Source organism: Piliocolobus tephrosceles, unplaced genomic scaffold (genome assembly GCF_002776525.5).
Source record: "Piliocolobus tephrosceles isolate RC106 unplaced genomic scaffold, ASM277652v3 unscaffolded_108, whole genome shotgun sequence".
Lineage (NCBI taxonomy): Eukaryota > Metazoa > Chordata > Mammalia > Primates > Cercopithecidae > Piliocolobus > Piliocolobus tephrosceles.
In genome coordinates, this window is record NW_022291865.1 from 1,759,354 (window position 1) to 1,787,212 (window position 27,859).

At 41.2% G+C, this 27,859-nt stretch overlaps 1 protein-coding gene and 1 pseudogene across 5 annotated transcripts in view; both read left to right on the forward strand.

Moving 5' to 3' along the window:
* The window catches only part of LOC113219838 (tau-tubulin kinase 2), a 174,738-nt gene that overhangs the window by 113,102 nt on the left and 33,777 nt on the right, over positions 1-27,859 (forward strand). For all 5 annotated transcript variants that reach the window (XM_026447835.1, XM_026447837.1, XM_026447836.1 and 2 more), the window contains 2 exons: positions 10,989-11,146; positions 21,082-21,298. In XM_026447835.1, coding sequence (XP_026303620.1) covers positions 10,989-11,146; positions 21,082-21,298 — 375 coding nt within the window. The remainder of the gene's footprint in view (positions 1-10,988; positions 11,147-21,081; positions 21,299-27,859) is intronic.
* On the forward strand, positions 4,496-6,131 carry LOC113219839 (annotated as a pseudogene).

Sequence of the window (27,859 nt, forward strand, 5' to 3'; positions counted from 1 at the left end):
ATCTTTTGGCTTCCCTGGGCCACATTGGAAGAAGAATTGTCTTGGGCTACACATAAAATACACTAACACTAATGATAGCTGATGAGCCAAAAAAAAAATTGCAGAAAAATCTCATAATGTTTTAAGAAAGTTTACAAATTTGTGTTGGGCCACATTCAAAGCCGTCCTATGTTACGGGTTAGAGAAGCTTGATTGTAAGCCAAGCCCCAAAAGATGGGATTGTGTTGGCCCTGTGAAGAGCAAAAATAAGAGGTAGAATGTTAGAAGCCGAGGGAAGAACATGCACATGCGTGGGCCCTAATGGGAGAAAGGACTGAAAGGAGACAAGTGTGGCCAGACAGTAAATAAGGAGAGAGAACAGGTTGAGGTGAGGTTGGAAAGAGTCAGAAACCAGATTATGCAGGGCCTTGTAGGCTTTTTTAAGGAGTTTGGATTTTTATTCTAAGTACAACACAAAGCCTTGGAAGTGTTATAAACAAGACCATGGTGATGCGATTTGTGCTTTAAGAAGATTACTTTTGCAGTTATGGGCATCCAAATGAAACAAAGGAGAATCAGAGACTAGTTGGGAAGGTACTGAGATAAGCTGAGCTATGCCTTGGAAAGAAATAATTTTTTTTTAAATCAGTGTCTTTTTTTTTTTTTTTTTTTGAGACATAGTCTTGCTCTGTTGCCCAGGCTAGAGTGCAATGGTGTGATCTCGGCTCACTGCATCCTCCGCCTCCTAGATTCAAGTGATTCTCTGCCTCAGCCTCCCAAGTAGCTGGGACCACAGGCACATGCCACCACGCCCAGCTAATTTTTGTGTAGGGTTTTTATAGAGATAGGGTTTTGCCATATTGGCCAGGCTGGTCTCAAACTCCTAGCCTCAAGTGATTCACCCGCCTTGGCCTCCCAAAGTGGTAGGATTACAGGTGTGAACCACCATGCCTGGCCTAAGATTCAGTGTCTTAACACCATAAAGGTTCTTGCTCATATAATACACGAGTCAAGTTGTACAACTCTCCTGGGCAACTTTTAAGAGTAACTTGAAAATCCAGGATCTGCCCACATATTGACACTGCTGTCTTTAATACATGACCTTTTACTATTATCAGGAAAGGGAATAGTGTGGATGATGGCTTAGGGGTTTTACAGGCAGGCCTGGAAGTGATCTGTAACACTGGTGTATGCCCAGTAGTCAGAACTCAATCACACTGACCCAACACTAACTGCAGGGGAGGCTAGGAGATAGAGTATTCCCTTCTGGCCAGGAGGCAAGATGATGATGACCTTGACTTGAGAGAAGTAGAAGAGATGGAGGGAAATGGGTGACTTCTTGCCTTGGCGCTGTTAGCCTTATCTCCTTTCATTCCCCATTGTACTTATGTGATCTAGTCATATTAGACCCCTCGATGCAGTCAAATGAGATTACCAGCTCTTCTCCCAGTGTGCCTTGCCTGGAATGTGCCTCTGTTTCATAACACTGCTTGTCTTGTGAAATTGAAAGCCCAGCTCAGATGTCAGTTTCTCTGCAGTCTCCTCTGATCCCTTCCATTCCTTCTGTGTTCCATACTGGAATAATTTCTTCTGTTCAGCTCTTAGAGCAGCAGTACTTTGTTTTGTCTCTTTATTATATAAGCTCCTTAAGAGCCAGGGCCTTGCACATTTATCTCAGTTTTCTCAAGAACATAGCACAATGATAGGCGTTTAATAAAAGTGAAAAATTCAATTAAATCTGCTTGATTTTTGCTTCTGTTGAATGTAAACCACCCAAAGACAGGACTGTGTTTTGTTAACATTTATATTCCTAGCACTCAGGACAGTAGGCGGTCAATGTATGTCTGAAACAAGGAGTGAATATTTGATGTAGCTGTAGAATACAATAGAGTCACACTGTGTTTACATGACTCACTTAAATTCAGCTGTGTGTTCAGGAGGTAGAAAAATCTTAACATCTGTGATTCTGCCTGCCCTTTGGCTTAGTCATGCCTTATGGTGAGGGTAATGATTTAGTGCCCTGAAGCATCTGCTATTCTCTCAGTCTTCTCGTTGACAGCAGTCCAGTGGCCCCAAATCAGGCTGCACCAAGTATGAGTCCAATAGTTGAAAGCAGAGTACTTTTTTTGGTACAAGTGTGACTGCTGTCTGCAGCCAGCTTACTTTATCCACATTCATCTGAGGAAAAGATATCTATTCTGGAGCTGGAGGAAAAACTGGCTCTGTTGCACCTATGGAGAAATGGTAGTATTCTGTACTTTGTGGACATTTTAAGGTGCTTTCAAGGATAATTTCAACTATATGCTGTTTTTACCTTGCCTGCTGACTGGCTGTAACTCTTCTATAGTAGAAATAGCACCATACTTAAAAGACCTATTTAAATTGGTGCTTTGCCACATACTGTTTAGATAACCTTTCTAGATCTCAGTTTTGTAGTCGGTGAAATGGTGGAAATACTGACTTCACAGCATTGTTGTTAAGATTTTTTTTTTTTTGAGATGGAGTTTCGCTCTTGTCACCCAGGCTGGAGTGCAATGGCGTGATCTCGGCTCACTGCAACCTCTACCTCCCAGGTTCCAGCCTCCTGCCTCAGCCTCCCAAGTAGCTGGGATTACAGGCATGTGCCACCAGGCCTGGCTACTTTTGTATTTTTAGTAGAGATAGGGTTTCACCATGTTGGCCAGGCTGATCTCCAACTGCTGACATCAGGTGATCCACCCACCTTGGGCTCTCAAAGTGCTGGGATTACAGGTGTGAGCCACGGCGACTGGCCATTGTTAAGATTTTTAATGAGGTAATTATGAGAATAATTTGTAAATTTTAAAGTATCATGTAAATGTTAGAAATGTAAGTGGTTTTACATGTACCTCCGTGATGCTGCATTTGCTTATAGTAATCTCTGTTTCTTTTTTTTTTTTTGGCACTCCTGGTTGGAGTGCAGTGGTAATTTTGGCTCACTGCAACCTCCACCTCCTGGGTTAAAGCAATCCTCTCATCTCAGCTTCCCAAGTAGTTAGGACCACAGGCATGCACCACCACATCTGGCTACTTTTTATATTTTTAGTAGAAATGGGATTTCACCACATTGGCCAGATCTCAAACTCCTGACCTCAGGTGATCTGCCCGCCTTGGCCTACCAAAGTGCTGGGATTACAGGTGTGAGCCACAGCACCGTGCCTATAATCATCTCATTTTTCTTCACTGAGCATTACCTTCTATGTTAGTAGAACTTCTTTTATTTCCTCTTTGCTGCTTTGTCCTGTCACAGCAATAAGAAAATGTTGTTTACCTTTTTTATTGGCCTTATGAGGAGGCATTGAAAAGCCTTAGTGTACTATATTTCCAGGCAGTTTACCGTTTGGACTGATTGAGCCCCTGAAAGGGAAGACTGATATCAGCCAGCACTTTTGACTGAGTAAGTGACCATGCTGCCTTACCCTGCCTCAGGTCCTGGGGCAGCCAACCATGGGGGGCACTTCTGAATCTCCAGTATCTTGATATGCAGTCATGCGCCACATAATGATATTTCAGTCAATGATGGATTGCGTATATGACAGTGGTCCCATAAGCTTATAATACTGTGTTTTTACTCTACCTTTTCTATATATAGATATGTTTACATACACAAATACTAACCACTGCATAACAATTGCCTACCGTATTCAGTACAATAATATGCTACCGATAGGTAGCCTAGTAGCAATAGGCTATACTATACAGCCTAGGTGTGTAATAGGCTATACCATCTAGCTTTGTGTAAGTACATGTATTAGGGTTCTCTAGAGAGACAGAACTAATGGAATATATATATACATATATATAAAGGGGAATTTATTAAGTATTAACTCACATGATTACAAGGTCCAACAGTAGGCCATCTGCAGGCTGAAGAGCAGGGAGAGCCGGTCCGAGTCCCAAAACTGAAGGGTCTGATGGAGGAGGAAAGGAAGCATCCAGCATGGAAGAAAAATGTAGGCTGGGAGGCTAGGCCAATCTCACCTTTTCATGTTTTTCTGCCTGCTTTATATTTGCTGGCATCTGATTAGTTGGTGCCCACCAAATTAAGGGTGGGTCTGCCTTCCCTAGTCCACTGACTCAAATGTTAATCTTTGACAACACCCTCACAGATACACCCAGGATCAATACTTTGTATCCTTCTATCCAGTCAAGTTGACACTTAGTATTAACCATCACAGTACACTCTATGATGTTTGCACAATGAAATGCCTATGGACACATTTCTCAGAATGTATCCCCATTGCTATGTGACACCTGATTTAATGATGAAAACAGGTAAAAGGATGCAACTTCTTTGACTCATTCTCTTTATTTTATTATTATTATTATTATTATTATTATTATTATTATTTTGCTGGCTTAGTTTGCTAGAGGATGGGTGTAATTAAATTTTTTTCTTTACCAATGTTGCTAAAATCCCCAAGGAGAGCACAGAAGGAAAGAATGTGTGCAGACTACTCCTTCTGGGCTCTCTGTCTGGTTTGGCCTACCTGCCCCCGCTCCTGCCTCCACCATGTCCATCAGGGTGACCCAGAAGTCCTACAAGGTGTCCACCTCTGGCCCCCAGGCCTTCAGCAGCCTCTCCTACACGAGTGGGCCCAGTGCCTGCATCAGCTCCTCGAGCTTCTCCCGAGTGGGCAGCAGCAGCTTCTGGAGTGGCCTGGGTGGAGGCTGTGGTAGGGCCAGTGGTATGGGAGGCATCACCGCCGTCACTGTCAACCAGAGCCCGCTGAGCCCCCTTAACCTGGAGATGAACCGCAACATCCAGGCCGTGTGCTCCCAAGAGAATGAGCAGATCAAGAGCCTCAACAACAAGTTTGCCTCCTTCATAGACAAGGTGTGGTTCCTGGAGCAGCAGAACAAGATGCTGGAGACCAAGTGGAGCCTCCAGCAGCAGAAGACGGTTTGGAGCAACATGGACAACGTGTTTGAGAGCTACATCAACAACCTTAGGCGGCAGCTGGAGACTCTGGGCCAGGAGAAGCTGAAGCTGGAGGCGGAGCTTGGCAACATGCAAGGGCTGGTGGAGGACTTCAAGAACAAGCATGAGGATGAGATCAATAAGCGTACAGAGATGGAGAATGAATTTGTCCTCATCGAGAAGGCTGTGGATGAAGCTTACATGAACAAGGTGGAGTTGGAGTCTCCTGGGAAGGGCTGACTGACAAGATCAGCTTCCTCAGGCAGCTGTGTGAAGAGGAGATTGGGAGCTGCAGTCCCAGGTCTTGGACACGTATGTGGTGCTGTCCATTTACAACAGCCGCTTCCTGGACATGGACAGCATCATCACAGAGGTCGAGGCACAGTACGAGGAGATTGCCAACCGCAGCTGGACTGAGGCTGAGAGCATGTACCAGATCAAGTATAAGGAGCTTCTGACGCTGGCTGGGAAGCATGGGGATGACCTGCAGCATACATAGACTGAGATCTCTGAGATAAACTGGAACATCAGTGGGCTCCAGGCTAAGATTGAGGGTCTCAAAGGCCAGAGGACTTCCCTGGAGGCCGCCATCACACATGCCGAGCAGCGTGGGGGAGCTGGCCATTAAGGATGCCAATGCCAAGCTGTCTGAGCTGGAGGCCGCCCTGTAGCGGGCCAAGCAGTACATGATACAGTAGCTGCTTGTGTACCGGGAGCTGATGAAGGTCAAGCTGGCCCTGGACGTTGAGATCGCCACCTACAGGAAGCTGCTGGAGGGTGAAGAGAGCCGGCTGGAGTCTGGGATGCAGAACATGAGTATCCATATGAAGATCACCAGCAGCTATGTAGGTGGTCAGAGCTTGGCCTATGGGGGCCTCACAAGCCCTGGCCTCAGCTACAGCCTGGGCTCCAGCTTTGTCTGTGGCGTGGGCTCCAGCTCCTTCAGCCGCACCAGCTCCTCCAGGGTCGTGGTTGTGAAGAATGAAACCCGTGATGGGAAGCTGGTGTCCGAGTCCTCCAACGTCCTGCGCAAGTGAACAGTTGTGGCAGTTCCTCCTAGCCTGCCCCGCCTGCGGCTGCCACAGAGCCCCAGGAGGGAGGCCACTGTGCAGGTTAACACAGGGAATGGGAGACCCGCCTGAGGCTCCGCCCTAGCCCTCAGCCATCCGTGGGGGAGTTTACTACCTGGGGACCCCAGCTCGCCCATGCCTCCAGCTACAAAACAATTCAATTGCTTTTTTTTTTTTTTTTCCGGTCCAAAATAAAACCTCAGCTAGCTCTGCCAAAAAGAAAGAAAAAAGAATGTGTGCATTTCTTTCCCTCTATTGCATCTACTTGTCGCTGAAGTAGGGCAATTTCTTTTGTAGTAAATAATCTGCCTTTGAATCAGCCAAGCCAACATTGCCATTGTGCTCCCCTGCTTAAGTGCTTTATTGATCCACTAATTTACAATTTATTAACTGAGAATTCAGGAATCAGGATTGTTAGTGAGTTCTTAATATCACCTTACACATAATTCTTGGTTTTGCAAAAGCTGGACTTGGTCTACACTCTCTTTGAAAGGGCAAACTGGGATTTCACATGGAGGTAAATATGATACAGCTATTGATTGCATTTTATGCTAAGGATAAGGGGAATGCTTCACCAAGGCATTGTGTGTATGTCAGATGACTGACTGCCATAAAGAATAAGGGTATTTCAGGTAGTAGGAGCTGGCACCAAGCATCTATGTAGGCTGTATATAGGTATATAGTCGATTTATTTTAGAATAATATATTTTGTTGATTTTTTTCTAGTTATTAAAAGTTAATATGTGGTCATTATAAAAGTTTTAGAATTATAGAAAAATAGTAAATTCACATTACTCAGAATCTCATTATCCTGACATAGTAATTGACTTTCATTGTTTATTTATTTATTTTGAGACAGGGTCTCACTCTGTCACCCAGGCTGGAGTGCAGTGGTGTGATCTCAGCTCACTCCAAACTCTGCCTACCCAGGCTCAAGTAATCCACCCCAGCTTCCCAAGTAGCTGAGACCAGAAGTGTACACCACCACACCTGGCTAATTTCTTGTATTTTTGTTAGAGACAGGGTTTCACCATGTTGCCTAGGCTGTAATTGACTTTTATTACTTTGTATCTTGAATAATTTGCTTTTGAAAAATCATTGTATTGAATATCCCATCAAATTTAAAATGGACTGCTTCTTATTCATAAGTGCAAGTAGAAGAGGGATTGACACAAATAATCCACACAGTGGCCAAATAAAAAGTAATGCAGGGCTGGGCGCATTGGCTCACGCCTGTAATCCCAGCACTTTGGGAGGCCGAGACAGGAGGATCACTTGAGGTCAGGAGTTCAAGACCAGCCTGGCCAACATGGCAAAGCCCCATCTCTACCAAAAATACAAAAAAAAATTAGCCGGGTGTGGTGGCACGTGTCTGTAGTCACAGCTACTTGGGAAGTGAGGCAGGAGAATCTCTTGAATCCAGGAGGCAGAGATTGCAGTGAGCCGAGATTGCACCACTGCACTCCAGCCTGGGCAACAGAGTGAGACTCCATCTCAAAAACAAACAAACAAAAAGTAATACAGGTTGAATATCCCTTATTTGAAGTGTTTTGGATTTCAGATTTTTTAGGATTTTGTATTATTTTGCATTATATTGGTGGAGCAACACAAATCCAAAATCCACAATGCCCCAGTGAGCATTTCATTTGAGCATCACGTCAGCACCCAAAGTTGTGTTTTGGAATGTTTCGGATTCTTGATTTTCAGATTTGGGATGCTCAATCTGTATAGCATTTTTGCCTGTTCATTACCTTCTTCAAGTTCTCCCTCCTCTTTTCCTCCTCTTCACACAACTTACCCTTCACTTAACTGCCTCCCTTCCCTACATCCATTTACAGAGGATTCACTTTCCCGAAGGTGATTGCTTCTGGTATTTCTCACACTATTTCATCAGTTACTCCTCTGGCAGCCAAGTATAAGCGTATTTCTCAAGAAGACTGGGAATAGCCTTACAGTGTCAACCATAAGTCCAAAATTTCTTTGTATTCTCCTGGTTTATCTTAAAAGTTCATTTGAATTTTGCTTTCCAACTTCTTTGTGTTCATTGTATTATAAAATATTATAATAAATGTCATACCTCTGTGTAAAATACTCCAGGAAGCTGTGCCACATTGTCAAATCACTTTAAATTCTCTCTGGCATATGGCTGCATCCCCTGGGGGTACCTGTTACCCTAGTTTGAGAAACTTAGACTCTAAATGTAGATGAATTTGTATTTTCTAAGAATATATTATTAAGTAAAAGAAGGAGTCAGATGTATACTAGATTTTCAGAGATTATCAATGAAGAGATATGGGACATGCCTTTTAGAGGGAAGCATTGGAATCATTTGGAAGATTTTTTTCAGATTTTTCCCTTCTCCCTTTCCAGTTTGAGAATTACTGCCACAGTGAGTCCCTGTTCTGATGGGAAAGTGCTTTGTTCCCCAGTGATATTGGGATATAGAAAAGGATGAGAGGCTGGGCCCGGTGTCTCACGCCTGTAATCCCAGCACTTAGGGAGGCCAAGGTGGGTGGATCACCTGAGGTCAGGAGTTTCAGACCATCCTGGCCAACGTGGTGAAACCCCGTCTCTGCTAAAGATACAAAATTTAGCCAGGTGTGGTGGCATGCGCCTGTAGTCCCAGCTACTCAGGAGGCTGAGGCAGGAGAATCGCTGGAACCCAGGAGGCGAAGGTTGCAGTGAGCTGAGATCGCGCCACTGCACTCCAGCCTGGGCAAGAAAGTGAGACTCCGTCTCAAATAAAATAAAATAAAATAAAATAAAAATAATAAAAAGTAGAAAAAGAATGAGGGCTATTCAAATTTAACAGACACACACACATATATATACACCCAGACATGTATTCACACACTGCATATACTGTATATACCATGTGGATGACTCACAAGGTAATTTTTATTCTAAAATCTATTTGACTAACTGAATTAGAGTTTTTTGTTTTTATTATTTATCATAGCCAAACATGATGTAACACATTCAGTTACCAGAAGAGTAAGTCCTTGACTTGTCCTGTTTCTACTATTCCAGTCTGAGGAAGGTTAGGATTTAGCGCCACCCTGCTCCCGAATTAGAAAATTATTTTGCTAGATTAGAAATGTTTTTCTCTAAAATATCTGCAGAGCTCTGCCCAGTCTGACCATTTGTTCCCACTAGGGTGCCTTTAAGTGCCTCAGTGCTTTTAGCTTTCCTGTTTCTTTTGTTCTGTGTCTGCTGTCTTTCTGTCTCCTGCTGCTGGTGTCTAATAACACCATCATAGTAACAAACTGTTTCTAATTTGAGGTCCAGTGCCATAGAACACATTTTCTAAGACATACAATACTATGATAGATGTAAGAAAATAATTTCATGATAAAAGGACATCTGACATAAAAACCATTGAGGATCATTTCTGTTGCAGCACAACATAGACGGAGAATTTAGCAGTGGCAGTCTAAGTGCTCACATAGCAAGGCTCCCCTGGGTGGGGATTCCACCTTCCAGGAAGCATGCATCTCACTCTGTGAGAACCTATGAGAACCTTGATTTCAGAGTTAGGAGAGAGGGTCAAAGGTCTGGCACTTCAATTCCCATGTTCTAGGTTCCAGTCCCTCTTTATTTCCTCCTCTGTGTTTACTACAGCCCTCTGCCTCTGACATTTGGAGAAGTGTAAGTTGTAATGTAGGTGACTTACATAAACAAAAATAGGACCCATAGGCTGGTATCTCTTGATATCTATATGCTGATGACACCCAAATTTATATCTGCATTTCCTATTCCTCCCTAAACTCACTGCTTTCCATGTCACTGCATTGACCCAGTGACTCAGGACAGAAATCTATGTCCAGTTCTCATCACCTTTACTGTTACCATGCTGGTTTAGCTGACAATAATCTCTTAACTGGTCATCTTTTCCAAGTACCCTCATTCCCATCCCTGTTTATGGCATCTATTGACCAGTCAATAGCTGAAGTAATCTTTTTTTTTTTTTCCTTGAGAAAGGTTCTCATTCCGTCACTCAGGCTGGAGTGCAGTGGCACGATCTTGGCTCACTGCAACCTCCGCCTCCCAGGTTCAAGCAATTCTCATGCCTCAGCCTCCTGAGTAGCTGGGATTACAGGCGTGCACTACCACACCCAGCTAATTTTTGTGTTTTTAATAGAGACAGGGTTTCACCATGTTCGCCAGGCTGGTGGAGTAATATTTTTAAAACCTAAATCAGACCTGTGCAAAATCCTCCAAAGCAGTGCTGATTTCAGGTCTGGGTAGGAAATGCACAAGATGAATCTCAGAGGATAGGATACTGACAGTTCCAGAAATGACGAGGAGAGAATGAAGCTATAATCATAAAATTGGAAATGGTGCCTACCGACAGAAACAATAAAGGTCTTTTAAGAGATACTTCTCAAGAACACATCAAACTTTAGGAATTGAAAGACAAAAAATGAAATTATACAGAATATATATCAAACTAACAATATAAATCAAGCAATGTTTTGATAATTTGTATATGGAGACACACAAACATACACACACATATTTTAAGAATTTTTTAAACCTACAAAAAAAATGGAGGAAAGCACAATGAACTTCTATACTCCCCTTACCTAGACACATCACCTGTTAACGCTGGCTACTTTTTTAGGTTGAAACATATAAAAATGTCCTTATTTCGTTTTGACAAATAAATGATAAAATAGATGGTTCAACTGAATGTACACTAACATAGACACTTATAAACAACACACATCCTTTAGCCAAACCATCTGAGAGTAGGTTATAGATATGTTGCTTCATTATGCATCTCTCAAAAACAGAAACATTCTATGCAACTGAGAAAAATCAACATTAATTCAGTATCATCATCCACATACAGTTCCTATTCAAATTCCTCAATTTGAACCATCAGTTTTTAAAGAAAATCACATTACAAAATCATTTTGTGAGTCTGGTGTGCTTTCTCATAGAATAAAGTGACTGTGTTTACTGTTCACTTACTCTAGTTTTCTTTTGTGGTTTAGCTTCTTACATCCGTGTTTGACAATAGCATCAAGACTTTTGGAGTAATTGAGAGTGACCCTTTTGACTGGGAGAAGACTGGAAATGATGGCTCCCTAACAACCACCACTACTTCTACCACTCCTCAGTTGCACACTCGCTTGACCCCTGCTGCAATCGGGTATGTCCTAAACAGATCATTTGGTGGTGTCTTTCCTGGATGCATTATATTTGCAAAAATTTATTTCATCCAAATTCCCTCAGATGACCAAATGCTAAGACATCAGGGAAAGCCTATGGATCTCCTCAAATTAACATTGCTCTCATGTACGCCTTTGGAATTACTTGCTTTGGATTGTACTAATAGATTATACTGTGAAATAGGAGCTTAGAGCTTATGTGACTTGTTGATGTCAAATTTATAGTGGGTTTTCTTCAAAATGAGGACCGGCATTAGTTGTATTTCCAAATAATATATGGAACCCTGAAAAGAATGTGCCACAATTATATCTATACTGTGCCAAAGTTTAGTGGGAACAAAGCATATAGCATGTTCTTCTTAAAGTGATTTAACAACTTTCATCATGTTTTAAGAAAAGGTTATGATCTATTTCCGTGATCTTAGTTTTTTATTGTTAATGTTTTTTCCTCTACATAAATTAAATAGTTTCCTTTTATCTTTTATTTTGTCTTTTTTTTTTTTTTTCCTAAATTTTACCTGCTTTGGTTGTTTCAAACCTTTTGGTCAAAAAAAAAAAAAAAACAAAAGTAAATACCCAAAATGCTGAGGCAGAAGGATCGCTTGAGCCCAGGAGTTAGAGGCTGCAGTGAGCTATGGTTGTGCCACTGCACTCTAGCCTCTGCAACAGAGTGGGACCCCTCTCTGGGGAAAAGAAAGTGAATAGGGACAAACTGTCATCCAATTTAATTTAATTGGGATATTATACCACTAATCCATTGCTTTTATTTTTATTTTTTTATTTTTTTAACATGGAGTTTCATTCTTGTTGCCCAGGCTGGAGTGCAATGGCTGGATCTCAGCTCACTGCAACCTCTGCCTCCCAGGTTCAAGCGATTCTTCTACCTCAGCCTCCCAAGTAGTTGGGATTACAGGCCTTTGCCACCACGCCTGGCCAATTTTGTATTTTTAGTAGAGACGGGGTTTCACTATGCTGATCAGGCTGGTCTCAAACTCCTCACCTCAAGTGATCTGCCTGCCTCGTCCTCCCAAAGTGCTGGGATTACAGGCGTGAACCACTGCACCGGCCTGATTTTTTCTTTTTTTTTAAGAGACGGAGTCTGGCTATGTCACCCAGGCTGGAGTGCAGTATTTGTAGGCACAGTCATAGTGCACTATGGCCTCAAATTCCCGGGCTGAAGCAATCCTCCTGCCTAGACTACAGACATGCACCCTTGTGTCCAGCTCTGATTTTTATATTGAAAGATGGGATCTCTAGAACCTGTTGAATCATCGGAAGAGTTTTCATAGACTCACATAACTGGATAGTATCACTGACTATCTTGTCTAAGCAGATGTTTTTTAAAAACACCTGTTCCGGCCGGGCGCGGTGGCTCAAGCCTGTAATCCCAGCACTTTGGGAGGCCGAGACGGGCGGATCACGAGGTCAGGAGATCGAGACCATCCTGGCTAACACGGTGAAACCCCGTCTCTACTAAAAATACAACAAAAAAAACTAGCCGGGCGAGGTGGCGGGCGCCTGTAGTCCCAGCTGCTTGGGAGGCTGAGGCAGGAGAATGGCGTGAACCCGGGAGGCGTAGTCTGCAGTGAGCTGAGATCCGGCCACTGCACTCCAGCCTGGGGGACAGAGCGAGACTCCGTCTCAAAAAACAAACAAACAAAAAACAAAAACACACACCTGTTCCTGGGACCTGCCCCGGACCTGTTGGATCAGAATGCCTAGAGGTGGGGCACAGAAGTCCATATGCATCAAATACTTCTCATGCTTATCAGAGTTTGGGATCCACTGCCCTAGTCCAGCCACCCTATCTTACAAGTGAGGAAATAATTCTAACACTGAAGTAAATCAACTTTATATAAATATTAGTGGCAGAGCTGGAGCCAGTCCAGAAATTTTGTTGTAGTGTTTTTGTCCTTCCCCTTTGATTGTTGTTAGAAATAAGTCTCAAACTTGCAAAAATCCGGGCGATAGCCCTTCGGGGACCCAAAGACAATGAAGGCAGTTTATGTTCCCATCTTCCAGGGTTTCCTCCAAAGTAACACAGAACAGCAAAGAAAGAAAACTACAGCTACGCAGAAAAACCATGTCCTCAGCATAGCTTGTAGAAGATGTCCAAGCTTCAAAATAACTGTCAATAAAAAGAAAAATATGAGACCACAAATCCTAGTGCAGTATCTTTCATGCTCTTGCCTCACCTACCCCTGCCAGAAGACTTTGTAAAGACAGATCAAGAAAAACTGTGGGGAAGACGGAAATTAGCAATGGGATGTAAGGTTGTTCTAAAACCAATGCCATACTCCAGGTGTCTTTCGATCCAAAAATAAATAAATAAAACCAGTGCTAGAGGCCGGGCGCGGTGGCTCACGTCTGTAATCCCAGCACTTTGGGAGGCCAAGGCGGGCGGATCACGAGGTCAGGAGATCAAGACCATCCTGGCTAACACAGTGAAACCCCGTCTCTACAAAAAATGCAAAAAATTAGCCGCGCATGGTGGCGGGCGCCTGTAGTCCCAGCTACTCGGGAGACTGAGGCAGGAGAATGGCAGGAACCTGGGAGGCGGAGCTTGCAGTGAGCAGAGATCGTGCCACTATACTCCAGCCTGGGCGACAGAGCAAGACTCAGTCTCAAAATAAATAAATAAATAAAAATAAAACCAGTGCTAGAAAGACTAAACCCACGCTAATAAGGAAAATACTAAAAAGTATCCTGATAGATCAGATGATAAATTTCAGGGAAGTAAAAATATGCATAATTTGAAAGAAAATAAAGGGAGAAGTGTGCTTCATTAGTGGAGTGGTGGAGGAAAAAAGATGTATCAGTTTGGGTCCAGTCAGGAGACAGAAACTACACAGTAATTTGAATAGGAAAAAAATTAAAGAATTATTTAAAATTTTTATTGATACACAATAATTGTACATATATATGGGATACATGGAATATTTTAATACACGCATGCAATGTGTTATGATCAAATCAGGGTCATTAGGATATCCATTACCTCAAACATTTATCATTTCTTTGTGTTAGGAACTTTTCAAACCTTCTAGCTATTTTGAAATACACGTGAGTATTTTTGTTTGTTGGTTTGTTTTTTTTTGCGACAGAATCTCACTCAGTCACCCAGGCTGGAGTGCAGTGGTGCGATCTAGGCTCACTGCCACCTCCACCTCTCGAGTTCAAGCCATTCTCCTGCCTCAGCCTTCCGAGTAGCTGGAATTACAGGGGTGCGCCACCACACTCATTTTTGTATGGTTAGTAGAGACGGGGTTTCACCATGTTGGGCAGGCTGGCCTCGAACTCCTGACCTTAGGTGATCCACCTGCCTCGGCCTCCCAAAGTGCTGGGATCACAGGCATGAGCCACCGTGCCCAGCCTACATAAGATAGTTAACTATAGTCAATAATAGGGAATTGGAATAACATGGGATTGATTAATAAGAAATAAATGTACAGAATACAGATACAGGAATAGCAGATACAAGGTCCAGCCACGATGCCTAGGACTGAGTGAGATTAAACCTCCAAGCAAGAGCTGTCCCACCCCTACTCAAGGGCTGAGGTTCAGATCTTACTGGAAGAGGAAGAAAGGAAATCAGAAATGATTGAACTCAGGAAAGAAATAGAAGAAAATGCGTGTGTGTGTGTGTGTGTGTATTGTATATATTTGTATATATATACACACACAATGGAATATAGATGTATAAATACATACACACACATAATAGAATATTACTCAGCTTTTTAATTTTTCTATTTTTATTTTTTGAGACTGAGTCTTGCCCTGTTGCTCAGGCTGGAGTGCAGTGACACGATCTCTGCTCACTGCAACCTCCGCTTCCTGGATTCAAGCGATTCTTCTGCCTCAGCCTCCTGAGTAGCTGGGATTACAGGCCTGCATCACCATACCTGGCTAATTTTTGTATTTTTATTAGAGATGGGGTTTCACCATGTTGGCCAGGCTGGTCTGGAACTCCTGATCTCAGGTGATCCACCTGCCTCAACCTCCCAAAGTGCTGAGATTACAGGCATGAGCCACTGTGCCCAACCTTATTCAGCTTTTAAAAAGGAGATCCTACCATTTGCCACAGCACAGATGGAACTAAAAGACATGCTTAGTGAAATAAGCCAGACAGAAAGAAAAATGTTGCATGATCTCATTTATATGTGAAAAAACATATATATACACACACACATATATATACACACACACATATACATACATCTATCTATATATATATATATGCACTCAAATGCACAGAGATTGAGAATGAAACAGTGGTTACCACAGGGGGTTCAAGGAGGGAGGAAGGAAAGGAAATGGGGAGATGTAGGTCAAAGGATATAAAATAGCAGATATGTGGGATGGACAAGTGTGGAGATCTAATGGACAACATAAAGAATAACCTTAATAAAATCGTATTTTCAGAAGACTTGAACATATCTTAAATAAAAATAAAATTGTATTAGAGATTTTTGTTAAATAAGGAGATTTTAGCTGCTCTTCATCACAAAAAGGGTATGAGTTGATAGATATGTTAATCTGTTTCCCTATAATAACCATTTTACTGTCTGTGTGTATCCTATTACATCATGTTACAAAGCTCAGATACACACAATTTAAGGAAATAAAATACTACAGCAGACTTAAGATCAAACATATCAGTCACAGCAATAAATATACATGGGCTTAAGTCACCTATTAAAAGGAAAAGGTTTTCAGTTTGGATTATATAGCTATATTCATATGCTGTATATAAGAGACACACACCTAAAAACAGTAAGAAAGACATGGACAAAGATATATCAGAAAGATAGAAAAGAGAAATGATCCTAATAACAGATGATGTAGAATTCAAGCCAAAACAAACAAACTTACAAAAGATGGAAGGGCACTTTTTAATGCCAAATGCCACAATTCACAAGTGGGATACAAAATTTTTTAATATTTAGTCACCAGAATCATGACACTCACCTTTAGGAAACAACAACTGCACGATATTCAAGGCGACATAAAAACACACCCATAATCGGGATGTTAATGCACCACTCTCACTTTAAGACAGATTAAGTGAACAGAGAAAAGGAAGATAGAAGACTTAAACAACATGATCATAGTAAGGTAGATCTTATTTATGTTTTCTGAACACTATACCTTGATGATAGAGACTATACCTCCTGCCCAAGTACCCCTAGAACATTCACAAAAATTGATCAGGCATTAGGTCACAAAGAAACATGTAAGTAGTTCCATAAAGTAGAAATATTACACTATCTGATCACACTGCAAGAAAACTAGAAATTACCAGCAAAATTAAAGTATCAAAGGCCGTTTTACTGGAAATTTAAAAGCCTGTTAAACTACAGTCATGTGCCGTGTAATGACATTGCCATCAACGACATACCACATATATGACAGTGGTCCTCTAAGATTACAATACCGTAGTTTTACTCTACCTTTTCTATGTTTAGATATGTTATAATACCCAAATACTTACCATTGTGTTATGCTTGCCTGCAGTATTCAGAACAGTAACACATGCTGTACAGGTTTGTAACCTAGGAGCAATAGGCTATACCGTATAGCCTAGGCATGTAATAGGCTATACAATACAGTTTTTTAAAAGTACACTGTGATCGTTTGGTTAATGACGAAATTGCCTAATGATGGCATTTGTTAGAATGTATCCCCATTGTTAAGCGATGCATGACTGTACTCTTGGGTGAAAAGGAAAATAAAAACTAAAAGTTATAGAAAAAAATGATAATGTAAACACTACTTATGAGAATCTATGAGATAAATTTAGAGCAAAGATCAGAGGAAAATCTATGGCATTAAACAAGGAGGTACATAATGTCAGTATGTCTTTTTACTGATGATAGTAGTGTTGATAATTTGGTTACAGTGGCCAGTTATTTCTACTATAAAGTTAACTGTTTTTGTAAGAAATAATCTTGTGGGAAGATATTTGCAACTATGTCAGCACTGTGTTTCTTGTCATACTTTTGCCTGTTAATTGTAGCATCCAACAGTGACTCTTGCCCACATCACTATCTGACCTTCCAAGAAAAAGCTTGACAATCTCTGATTTTTTTCTGTTTGCAAATGATATGGTAGAACACCTGGAGAATCAGTGTTAAAGAGAAAAATGTATAGTGTATGTCCCAGAACCCTGTACTTCTTCATAGAGGGAGATTGAAAGTTTAGGAGAAGGTGAGAGGATGCTTTAAATCATGAGCAAGCAAGCTTTATCTGTAAAGGCCAGATAAATATCTGTGAGCTATGCTGTCTCTGTCACAACTGTCATTGCTGTTGTAGTGCAAAAGCTGCCATGACCAACATGTAAACAAACGAGACTGACCGTGTTCCAACAAGTCTATTTAAAAAAAAAATAGGTTTTATGTTTAATGCTGTAGATTTTCCTCTGATCTGCAGGCCAGATTTGGCCCACAGACACTAGTTTGCCTTAGATTATGGGGAATGAAATATGAAAAGGATGTTCGTTCTTACTATTTTCTCTCATATCTCTTCAGTTCTTCCACACATTTTCTTACTTATTCCCTTAATCTGCTTCAGTTACATAACACCTTGCCCGGAAACACAGGCCACGTGCTAATAACACTCTCATGTGTAGTGTCTCACTCATTCATATTCCTGACCATGATATAATTTTCCTGGGAAGGAATTATTTTTCTATATCACATACTCCAGATTTGGATCAGAGTTTAGGAAAAGAAAGGAAACAATAACCAGGGAAGGAGTAAGGAGTGGAGAATAAAGGCAGAGGGAGGTGCCGGGTGGGAGAGGAACCTGAGTCCTGTAAAAGAGAGCCTGTGTGGAGGAGATAGATGAGGTCCTTGCAGTGTGTGGTATCATACTGAAGCATAAGATATAAGAGAAAAAGTAGGATTGTATTCAAGTAGAAGTAGAAGTGTATTCAGAGATGGAGGCGTGGTTTGTTTCCTGAGGTGTGAAAGAAGGAAATGCCAAGGAATTGAGGTAGTTGGAAAAAAAGCAGAATAGTGGCTAGACATAAGGGAAAAAGGGGCTTGGAAGAATACTGAGCGATTAAAATGGAAAAAAGGTGAGGATAATAGACTAAGCTTCTTCAGTTCAAATATTCATCTATTTCCCTTTCTCTTTCATCAGGAATAGAGGGAATTCTTTCAATAAACATTTGGATTACCATGTAGTACATGTATGTTAGTATCCATTATGACTCTTGCATCAATAAATAAATTATATTGAACTAATATCTGAAAAATCCATTAGTAGCCAATTTATTTCTGATCTTTAATTATCTCTATAATAAATCTGTTTATTTGAACTATTTTAGGCCAAACTACCTTTTAATATGCTTCCACTGTCAGAACTGCGGACACTACTTGATTATAAGCTTTTTTTCTGGGAACCATTATCAGTGCTTTTCTAGATTATATCATTGTAAACTGTTGATAAAGAGGTTCATTCTAGCGTTGACCCATTTAGGCAAACGTAGTGGTGAAGGTCATCGGTCACCAAGTCAAGTGGAACAAGTCCCTGAAAAATCACTGGTCTTCTCACAGCCTGTGAAGTACTCGTGACACCACTGTGACTCTTAAAGTGGCTCACTGAGAGGATGCCCGTGTTGCCACTCACAGTAATTACAGGAGTCAGTATAATGTACTGAAGACTGATTTATCTACTTTGAGACATTCCAGGTCACTTCTAAGAGGAGGTTTCATTGTGTACTAAGTATTCTGTTCAGTCAGCAATAGTTTAAAAAAAAAAAACACCTAGAACATAGCGTTGTAGAACCGGCAGGAGCCTTTTCACTTAGTGAAGGATAACTGTGAACTAGAAAAGCCTCTCATGGGAGGGTCTAAGGAAGAGATGACCAACCATGTAAATAAGACCTGGAATTACTTTGAAAGAAATATATAGACAAATACCAATTAATATTTGCTATTTTTCCCCCCAGGTCAGTTCATGTTGAACTATATGAACTGTATAATTACAGAAAGTCTAGTTTTCCCTCTAGGGCAAGAATTTCCTTCCTCTTGTTTGTGTTGCTAGGGCATTGCATGTAGTAGGTGCTTAGTAAAAAGTCTGCAAGTGGCTGGGCACGGTGGCTCACACCTGTAATCCCAGCACTTTGGGAGGCCGAGGTGGGCGGATCACTTGAGGCCAGGAGTTTAAGACCTGCCCAGCCAACATGGCAAAACCCCATCTCTACTAAAAATATAAAAAAATTAGCTGGGCATGGTGGTGCATGCCTGTAATCCCAGCTACTTGGGAGGCCAAGGCAGGAGAATCACTTGGACCCCGGTGGTGGAGGTTGCAGTGAGCCGAGATTATGCCACTGCATCCCAGTCTGGGAGACAGAGCGTGACTCTGTCTCAAAAATTAAAAAAAAAAAAGTCTGCGAGTGAAAAAGTAATACACATTTCACACTGTAAAAAAAATAGCATAGCTGATTGATCTGACACCTGTTTATTTCATTATGGCACTGCGAAAGTTGATTATACAAATTAGGTCATTCTTGTCATATTCAACTAAATCAATCAAGAGGCCAGAGGGAGAAAGCACTTGGGGCATATAGCACCTGCTCCAAGAATTTGATTTCTCGCAAGCCCAGCTGCTGAAATGGCCTCTTGTGACTCTAACACTAAATTTACATACCTCTATCACTCACCAGTCAGAGCCTGCCAGCTCCCAAAAGCTTCTCTAGTGCCAATGAGCTTTCTTTCAAAACAGTATGTGACATCTCTCTAATAAAACCCCCAACCTCTTCTTTGGTCTTCAGATATACCAGAGACCCACTCAGTCTATATATGTGCCCCAAAGTGTAGTTCTTGCTTCCCAAATGAAATGTTAATTTGGAGATTCATCTCTGTGTTTTATTTTGAGTTCAACAGCACTTAACATTTTCCTGTTTAGATTTTTTAAAAATTATCTAACAGGCCAGGCGCGGTAGCTCATGCCTGTAATCCCAGCACTTTGGGAGGCCGAGGTGGGTGCATCATCTGAGGTCAGGAGTTCAAGACCAGCCTACCCAACATGGTGAAACCCTGTCTCTACTAAAAATACAAAAAATAGCCGGGCATAGTGGTGGGTGCCTATAATTCCAGCTATTCAGGAGGCTGAGGCAAGAGAATCACTTGAATCCGAGAGGTGGAGGTTGCAGTGAACCAAGATCACGCCACCGCACTCCAACCTGGGCGACAAGAGTGAAACTCTGTCTCAAAAAAAAAAAAGAAGTTGTTTTAATTGACAAAGACTTCTTGAAAATAGATGAAATGCTTCTTACTTATAAAGTGATTGTCAAATTAGTGTGTTATTGTTTTAGAATTTGTATTTTAAAATCAGCTTGAAAGTTCTAATTGATCAAAATGTTAAAGTTTTATTTTGTAGGATTGGCGTGACCTCAGGTTTTTTTTTTCTTTTTCTTTTTCTTTTTTCTTTCTTTCTTTTTTTTTTTTTTTTTTTTTTTGGTTTCATTTTGTTTTTTGAGCTGGAGTCTTGCTGTGTCATCCAGGCTGGAGTGCAGTGGCACAATCTCGGCTTACTGCAACCTTCGCCTCCTAGATGCAAGCAATTCTCCTGCCTCAGCCTCCCGAGTAGCTGGGATTACAGGCACCTGCCACCATGCCTAGCTATTTTTTGTATTTTTAGTAGAGACAGGGTTTCACCATGTTGGCCAGGCTGGTCTCGAACTCCTGGCCTCAAGTGATCCGCTCGCCTCAGCCTCCCAAAGTGCTGGGATTACAGGCGTGAGCCACCATGCCTGGCCGAACTAAGTTTTCAAGGTGCCTTTTTTTTTTTTTTTTTAACTGTCTTAATTATATGTGGACTTCATTTAAATGAAGAAATATAATTGTGTAAGATAGTATCATAGTAATTTTTGATTCTTGCCTTTTTTTCCTCCCTTCATATGTAGAATTGCCAATGCCACTCCCATCCCAGGAGACTTGCTTCGAGAAAATACAGATGAGGTATTTCCAGATGAACAGCTTAGCGATGGAGAAAATGGCATCCCTGTTGGTGTGTCACCAGATAAATTGCCTGGATCTCTGGGACACCCCCGTCCCCAGGAGAAGGATGTTTGGGAAGAGATGGATGCCAACAAAAACAAGATAAAGCTTGGAATTTGTAAGGTATCAGTACCTTATAAACAACAGAAATGTATTTCTTACAGTTCAGAAGGCTAGGAAGTCCAAGAAGGAAGGCTAGGCAGATTTGGTATCTGGTGAGGGCTGTTTTGTGGCTCCTCCTTGCTGAGTCCTCATGTAGATGGGGAAGGGTCTCTGTTGGGCCTCTTTTGTAAGGACGCCGCTCTCATTCATGAGGGCTCTGCCTTCTTGACCTAATTACCTCCCAAAGGCATGCCTCCTGATACCCTCACATTGGGAGTTAGAATTTCAACAGGTGAATTTTGGGGGCCACAGACATTCAGACTAAAGCAGGTGTATATGTTCAGTCATGGGAGTCATTTGCAAAATGATCTCTGGATTGATGTGATATGCCACAATGTGATTTGGCTGTTGACAAAGCACAATCTGGACCAATAGTAATCAGGAATGAGTAGTGGAAAGTAGACAGGGAGTCAGTGTCACAGTTTTGTAGTATCAGCTGTGGCTGTCTTTATGGCACCAAGAACAAACTGTTATTATAGCAAAAAAATCACTGGTGACATTCTCGGTTGTCAGCCCATATGGATATCTGTGTATGTGAGAGAATGAAATGGCACTTGACATAGAAGATCTTAGTTACTTTAGTTTCTGTCTTTTACCCACTATCACTATTTAATCTCAGTGAAATTTGAATGGTAGATGGTTTTGACCCTAAGTCCATTATTTGTTATCATGTGCAGTTTATTGAATTTATAATATATAGTGCTGAACATTACAAGCTCTCATTTTGAACATCTGGCTAAAGCATTAAGCTAAATATTGAAGACAGTGTACTAAGCTAGGTGCTGTGCAGTTTAAGATACATCTTTTACCCTTAAGGAGCTTACGGTCTTTCAGGTAGATATGTAGCTGCACAAGCAAATATAATACAAGACAGAACATTGTGCAAAACATTTAAAAGAATTAAAATGCATGCAGATGGGGTGGGAGTTGGGAACATGCCTTATGGAAGAAGTGGTTAAAGTAGAAGTAGAAGTAAAAATATGTACATGAGGGCCAGACATGGTGGCTCACACCTGTAATCCCAGCACTTTGAGAGGCCAAGGTGGGGGGATCACCTGAAGTCAGGAGTTGAAGACCAGCCTGGCCAACATGGTGAAACCCTGTCTCTACTAAAAATACAAAAATTAACTGGGTGTGGTGGTGGGTGCCTGTAATTCTAGCTACTTGGGAGGCTGAGGCAGGAGAATCGCTTGAACCTGAGAGGTGGAGGTTGCAGTGAGCCAAGATCATGCCACTGCACTCCAGCCAGGGTAATAGAGTGGAAACTCCACCTCAAAAATAAATAAATAAATAAATAAATAAATGTACATGAAAAAGTGCATGGATAGAGCTTGTAACTTTAGGAATTCATTGGTCATCTAGGAGAAAAATTCAAAACAGCTATATTTATCTTTTAAAATCTACTTGGCCGGGCGCAGTGGCTCAAGCCTATAATCCCAGCACTTTGGGAGGTCGAGACGGGTGGATCACGAGGTCAGGAGATCGAGACCATCCTGGCTAACATGGTGAAACCCCGTCTCTACTAAAAAATACAAAAAACTAGTCGGGCGAGGTGGCGGGCGCTTGCAGTCCCAGCTACTCAGGAGGCTAAGGCAGGAGAATGGTATAAACCTGGGAGGCAGAGCTTGCAGTGAGCTGAGATCCGGCCACTGCTCTCCAGCCTGGGCGACAGAGCGAGACTGTGTCTCAAAATAAATAAATAAATAAATAAATCTACTTATACTATATATAAAAGATTTTATATTTTTCATGTCAAAGCATAGTAATGTAAGCATGTGAATCTACCATCTGCCCCAAGAACTAGAATATTTTAACATATTCCTTCTATATTTATGCTTCTACCCTATCCCCACTGAGGTAACCACTGTCTTAGGTTAGATTCCACAAAAGCAGAGCCACAAAACAAACCTTAATAAGTTTAAATAATTGAAATCGCACATACTATGTTCTCTGAAAATAATGGAGTTAATCTAGTAATCAATGACGTAAAGACAGCAGGAAAATCTCTAAACACTTGGAAATTATACAGCATATTTCTGTATAATCATGGGTCAGAGAGGAAGCCTTAAAGGAAAAAATTTTTTAATTTACATAGAATTGAATGAAATTGAAACTACAACATATCAAAATGTTTGGGAGGCAGCTAAAGCAGTGCCGAGAGAAAAATGTATAGCACTAAAGACTTACATTAGGAAAGATAAGGTTTTACATCGATAGTCTAAATCCTACCTCAAGAAACTTGAAAAAGAAGCAGCAGAATTAGCTAAGATAAGCAGAAAGAAGGTAATAAATGTCTCTGTTACTGTATTGCAGAAGTTTTGGTGTGCTGTATTTTCATTCTCATTCTTTTTTAAATATTTTTCCATAATGATTTTTTTCATCCATGAGTTATTAAGTGCATACAAGTTTAGAGTTTTTACATCTGCCAGGTGATTAAAAGTTTTGTTTTCTTTATATAGTGACTATTTCGATTCTCTTCCTGCTATTTTTTTTCTAGCATTAAAGCCTGTTTTGTCAGACGTTAATACAGTTATGCCAGCTTTCTTTTGGGTAGCACATGCCTGGTGTCTTTTCTGCCTTTATCTTTCTGTTTTTTCTCATCTGTATTCTGTTGTGACTTTCGTTAAATGGAATATAAGTAGACAATCGTATGTTTTTATGTTTTAATTAGCTTAATTGATTTACATCTAGAATTATTCTTTTATTTATGTATTTACTTTTTTGAGACAGAGTCTCGCTCTGTCGCCCAGGCTGGAGTGCAGTGGCGTGATCTCTGCTCACTGCAACCTCTGCCTCCCTGGTTCAAGTGATTCTCCTGCCTCAGCCTCCCGAGTAGCTGAAATTACAGGCATCCGCCACCACGCCTGGCTAATTTTTGTATTTTTAGTAGAGAGGGTTTTGCCATGTTGGCCAGGATGGTCTCAAACTCCTGACCTGAGGTGATCTGTCCGCCTCAGCCTCCCAAAGTGGCAAGATTACAGTAACAAGCCACGATGCCCAGCCAAATTATTTTTATATGAACTTGTTTCTCTTCTCTTTTAAATTTCTATTCAGTTTTTTAATGCCATTTTCCCGCCTTTCTTTTCATTACAGATTTTGTTGCTATTTTTCGTCTTCTGTTTTTTCTTTGTACTTATTGGGGATTTAAACATTCTAATTCTGTTCTCTTAGTAGTTGTCCTTGAAATTTCCCAATTATTTTTAAGTTAAAAGTCTAAAATTAAGCAATATCTTAACCACCTTTCTGATATTCCAAGGACTGTAGAACATTTTAACTTCATTCACTCTTCTCCCAACATTATAGTACTCTTCTAATTTTAATTCTTTCTTAGAAAAAAAAAAAAAAAGAAAGACTTGCCCTGGCACAGTGGCTCACACTCGTAATCCCAGCACTTTGGGAGGCCAAAGTGGGAGGAACACTAGAGCCCAGGAGTTCGAGACCAGTCTGGGCAACATGGCAAAACCCTCTCTCTACCAAAAAAAAAAAAACCTGGGTATGGTGGCACGTGCCTGTAGTCCCAGGTACTTGGGAGGCTGAGGGTGGAGGATCACTTGAACCTGGGAGGAGAAGCTGCAGTGAGCCAAGATTGCGCCACTGCACTCCAGCCTAGGTGACAGAGTGAGAGTCTTTCTCAGACAACAACAAAAAAGAATGACTTGAATTAGGTTATTTATTTTATTTATTTTTTAAGACAGAGTCTCACTCTGTCACCTAGGCTGGAGTGCAGTGGTGCAATCTCAGCTCACTGCAACCTCCACCTCATGGGTTCAAGTGATTCTCATGCCTCATCCTCCCAAGTAGTTGGGAGTACAGGCACGTGCCACCACACCCGGCTAATTTTTTGTATTTTTGGTAGAGACAGGGTTTCACCATATTGGCCAGGCTAGTCTCAAACTCCAGGCTTCAAGTAATTCACCTGCCTCGGCCTCACCAAGTGCTAGGATTACAGGTGTGAACCACCCGGCCTAGCCTTGAATTAGATTATTAATGTTGTTCTTTTACACAAGTAACGTTTATATGGACTTTCAAAGATGTTTACCATTTCCTTTCATTTCTGAAAGTCCTTGGCTCATCTTTCTTCCAGAAATATTTCCTTCAGAAGTTCCTTTACTTCCGGTCTTTTGGTAGAGGATTCTTTCTATAAATGTATTTATTTATCTATAAATGTACTTATTTTAGCTTCATTCTTTCAAAACAGTTTATGCCGAATATAAAGTTGTTTTTTGTTTTGTTCTCAGCTCACTTCAACCACCACCTCTTGGGTTCAAGCAATTCTCCTGCCTCAGCCTCCCGAGTAGCCAGGACCTCAGGCATGCGCCATCACACCTGGCTAATTTTTTGTGTGTATTTTTATTAGAGACAGGGTTCACCATGTTGGCCAGGCTGGTCTTGAACTCTTGACCTCAAGTGATTCACCCACCTCAGCCTCCCAAAGTGCTGGGATGACAGGCATGAGCCACCACACCCAGCTCAAATATAAAGTTTTCTGTTGATGATTATTTTTCCTCTGGCTTCAGTCATTGGTGTTCAGAAATTTACTGTCATTCTAATTGTTTTTTTCTTTTTAAGTGATTGTTTTCCCCACCTTCATCTTTCCTTCCCAGCTACTTTTTAGTTCTTGTCCTTGTCTGTGGTGTTCTGCATTTGAACTATGATGTTTCTAGGCATATATTTCTTTTTATCTTGCTTGGGATATCTTGTGTCCCTTGAATATTTTTATTCCTATTTTTGTATAAAAAATATGTTCTGGGAAACAACAGCCATTCTGTATCTAAATGTTACTACCTCTTCATTCTTTCTATTATCTCTTTCTAGGACTCCAGTTAGACATATATTATGGCTTTTTATTGTATCCATCATATCTCTTAATATCTTTTTTCATAATTTTCTTTTTGCTGGGTTTTTTTTTGTTGTTTGTTTCTTTTTTTGAGATGGAATCTTGGTCTGTCGCCCAGGCTGGAGTGCAATGGCACGATCTGAGCTCACTACAACCTCCGTCTCCTGGGTTCAAGTAATTCTCCTGCCTCAGGCTCCCGAGTAGCTGGGATTACAGGCCTGCACCACCACACCCAGCTAATTTGTTTTTTTGTATTTTTAGTAGAGATGGGGTTTCACTATGTTGGCCAGGCTGGTCTGGAACTCCTGACCTAGTGACCCACCCTCCTCGGCCTCCCGTAGTGCTGGGGTTACAGATGTGAGCCACCATGCCAGGCCTATCTTGCTGTTTTTTATTCTAGGTAATTTATTTGGCTGTGTCTTCCGCTTCACTAATTAATAATTTCAACCTTTTTTTTTTTTTTTTTGCTAACTTGCTGTTTAACTTGTTAATTGAATATTAAATATTAAGTTAATCAGTCATTTAATTCCAAATAACCCTTTGTTGATCTTTGTTATAATAACCTTTATTTATTTAAACATTTATGCATAGCTGGTCTATATTTTGTATTGAAACCAGTTCAATATCTGAAATCTTTGGGAGTTTTAAATGTTTTTCTTAATTTTGACTATTATTTCTGTTGTGTCAGTCATGGTAGCATGCCTTCTCTTGTATTGATTCTCTCTCTCTCTTTTTTTTTTTTTTTTTTTGCTAATTAATAATTGATGGGAGTTCTGGAGACCTAAATTGGGGTTTGGGAAAACCTTCCTTCAAGGAAGACTGGCTTGTGTTTCTGCTGCTACCCTGAGTATATCACCAATTTGAGCCAATTGGGCATCCTCTTGAGGGTCTCTAGTCAGAGTAGATGTCCCAGACTTCCCTCTGTCACCACACTCCTGATATGAGGCTTAATTTCCCTGATTATGTGCTGCCGTAGGCACCTGTGCTTAAACAGTCCCACCCCCTGGGCTGCCTCATGCTCATCCTCCTCCTTCCCTGCCTCAGCTCCGTAGTAGTCTGGCGCCCAGGCTTTTTGTTGTTTTTTGTTTTTTAGAGGAGGAATGAGCAAAGAGGTATAGCGACTGAGGCTTAGCAGTCTCTCCTAACTTGTGAGACCACTTATGTCTCAAAGAGAACATCCTTTCCAGGTTTCAGTTTTAGGTTAGTGGAATGGAGTCCTACAAGCCTCAAGTCAGACATAATTCAAAAAGTCAAGTCTGGGCCGGGCGCGGTGGCTCAAGCCTGTAATCCCAGCACTTTGGGAGGCCGAGACGGGCGGATCACGAGGTCAGGAGATCGAGACCATCCTGGCTAATACGGTGAAACCCCGTCTCTACTAAAAAATACAAAAAACTAGCCAGGCGAGGTGGCGGGTTGGGAAGCTGAGGCAGGAGAATGGTGTAAACCCCGGGGGGCGGAGCTTGCAGTGAGCTGAGATCCGGCCACTGCACTCCAGCCTGGGCCACAGAGCGAGACTCCGTCTCAAAAAAAAAAAACAAAACAAAAAGCCAAGTCTGGTAAACATTTTTAGATTGTTTATCTTTGTTCCAAAAGTATTTAAAAAAACTAAAATAATACTGAAACTGAGTATAAATTAAGAAAACACATTTAATGTAGAGTTAATAGATAAGAATGTAATGAAGTAA